Source organism: Montipora foliosa, chromosome 8 (genome assembly GCF_036669935.1).
Source record: "Montipora foliosa isolate CH-2021 chromosome 8, ASM3666993v2, whole genome shotgun sequence".
Lineage (NCBI taxonomy): Eukaryota > Metazoa > Cnidaria > Anthozoa > Scleractinia > Acroporidae > Montipora > Montipora foliosa.
Window position 1 is genome coordinate 12053572 of NC_090876.1, and position 2500 is coordinate 12056071.

Consider the following 2500-nt stretch of genomic DNA (forward strand, 5'->3'; position numbering starts at 1 on the left):
CCACAGGTTAGCAGAAATATTAAACAGGTTGGTGAACAAACAGGTTAGCATAGATCCGTTGACAAAACGCCCCAGAAAAAGTGAACCTCTTCCGTGTTATCCGGTCTTAACAATGTTACTAATCTTAAGGTAATCAAATGTCAATCAAGAAATCAATTAACAGAATCAAATAATCTATTTTTTAACAAAACATTCTCCGCCCCGATGAGGGCGTAGTCCTCATCCTACACGCAGTCTCTTAAAAATTATGCTTGTATACTGTCTCTTCACTCTTCCGTTCAACTTTAGTAACAGGACGACTGTAGACGCCAGTCGACGTCTTGACTTTGACATTTCGTACTCGACCGTCCGGTCCTGGGTAGACTTCCATGATTCTGCCTGTGCACCACTTGCCTCGAACGGCATGACGTTTCACGTTTCGTCATTCAATTTGCCACTGCTTCCTCGGTACTAAGGGATGGAAAAACGTCTCGATTTTCTGGAGAAACTCAATTCTGTGGCGCGGATTTTGTGTTTCTTTGAAAGGTCCTTGTGGTGCTTCAGATGACGCTCGTCCAAGGAGAATATCATTAGGGAATATGTACTTGCCATCATCAGGGTCGTTTGGAATCCTTCCGATTGGCCGTTGATTAACAAGATTGGCTACCTCTAGAAACACCGTGTACAACTCGAATGGTGTTAGCAAAGACTGCTAATGGCCCGCTTTAGAGCGTTCTTGCAAGTCTTGACGAGCGCCTCTGCGCAGCCATTTTGATGAGGGACAGCAGGTGTCATGAATTTCCAGTGCGCTGTTACGCTGTAAGGCCCGAAGTAGTCACATGCCGTGTAGTAAAATGGTGGAGTGTATAGGGCTAATCGAAGTGCTGGTAAATTTGCCATTAACTGTGTTTCGGTCTTATGTGCCATTTCTTTACAGAACCCACATTTGAACTTGATTGACTTGCTCAACTTCATTGCCTTTAGGATCCAATACTTCGTTCTAATCTTGGCGGTCGTAGCAGCCACTCCACTGTGTCCCTGTTGATGCACGTGCCTTGTTATTAACATTGAGATCCAATGATCACTTGGAAGAAGCGCCGGGTGCCTAGTTTCATATGATACAACTGCTTGATCAACTCTTCCTCCAACTCTGACCACACCCTGTCCGTCAACAAAGGGACTCAAACTCCTGAATTCCCCTTTCTTGATTCGGCTGTGCAGGGACTTCTGGGATTCCTTGATCCAGAAGCGTTCAGCTTTTTCTAATTTCCCTGGTACAAGTGGCCCTTCTTTTCCCGTTTGGGTGTGTCTTCTTAAGCGTATCTTGTTGGCCAGCCGTTGAATACGGGCCGTCACTCGAACCAGGTTTTTCCAACTTGAAAAACGTTTCGGGTCGATGGCTTCATCTATCTTCTTCACTTCACAAACTGTCTTGTTTTGTCGAAGCTCCAAATGTTCCTCTGAAACAGGTTTTGCTTCCTCTTGTGGCCAAAGCTTCTCTGGCTTTTGCAAAAACTCTGGTCCATTGCTCCATCTCCCGTTCAGATCTCCTACATAAATTCCTTAAGAAATATCATCAGTGACATTTTCTTCACCCGGGATGTGTTTCCATTCACTAGGATCAGCGTTACTTTGAATTTCTCCAACTCGCGCAGACACGAATGGCTTGAAATTGCGTGACGGATTCTGTATCCAGGCAAGGGTTATTGCGTGAAGAACTTGACGGCTTGGAATTTCATTCGTGATTCTTCTTGAACAGTCTTAGCTAATCTAGATCCCAAAACTGCTGCTTGTAGTTCCAGTCGTGGTATGCTTAGTTGCTTTAAAGGTGCTACCCGTGACTTCGCTGCAATTAGCCTGACTTGATACTGGTCATCATTAATCCTCTTCTGCATCGGCACGAGTTAAACTGCGGGGAAACTCGACCCTACTTAACTCCTTCATTTCTCTGAATAAATCCTTCCACTTTTCACGAACAGCTAGCGGGGCATCTTCGTCCCAATCAACTCCGGCTTGCCATAGCTCTTGTAATCCGATCTTTGCCCTGATAAGGAAAGCAGCTGCGAGACCAAGGGGATCATAAATTCGAGCGACTTGACTGAGCAAAACCCTCTTTGTTAACTTCCCTTCCGACGAAAGTTGTCCACCTCTAATCACGTGATCTATCGCATCAGAGTCGACGTTGAACGTGAGTGTGTCGGCTTGGTTATTCCATGCCATTTCAAGGACCTTCTCAGCAACATTTCCTCTGAACACCGCCATTTCTGCTGGCTTCTCACTCTGCATATGGTCTTCAAGTGATTTGTTTGAAACCCAACCTTTAACATTGAAGCCACCTGTCTTCAAAATAATATCAAGATCTTTGGCCAGTTGTTTCGCTTCGGTGACTGTATTGACGGAGTCACAAATGTCATCCATATCTGTGTTCTTCTGGAGAACTTCTGCTGCTTCTGGATAGCCGGACGCGTTTTCTTTAGTGGTTTTCTTTAGAGCTGTTTATGCCATTGCTGGAGCAGGCTTC

General features: G+C 45.2%; 2 protein-coding genes across 2 annotated transcripts in view; both read right to left on the minus strand.

The window, feature by feature from the left end:
* Positions 1–678: 678 nt before the first annotated feature.
* On the minus strand, positions 679–2397 carry LOC137968260 (uncharacterized). The gene is made up of 2 exons (XM_068814871.1): positions 1911–2397; positions 679–1529 (listed from the first exon to the last, which is right to left on the minus strand). The coding sequence occupies exons 1-2, from the start codon at positions 2395–2397 to the stop codon at positions 679–681; spliced, it is 1338 nt and encodes a 445-aa protein (XP_068670972.1).
* A 78-nt stretch (positions 2398–2475) lies between these two features.
* LOC137968261 (uncharacterized) overlaps positions 2476–2500 on the minus strand; it is a 552-nt gene continuing 527 nt past the window's right edge. Inside the window, exon 1 of the mRNA XM_068814872.1 lies at positions 2476–2500. This exon is cut by the window's right edge and continues 527 nt beyond it. Coding sequence (XP_068670973.1) covers positions 2476–2500 — 25 coding nt within the window.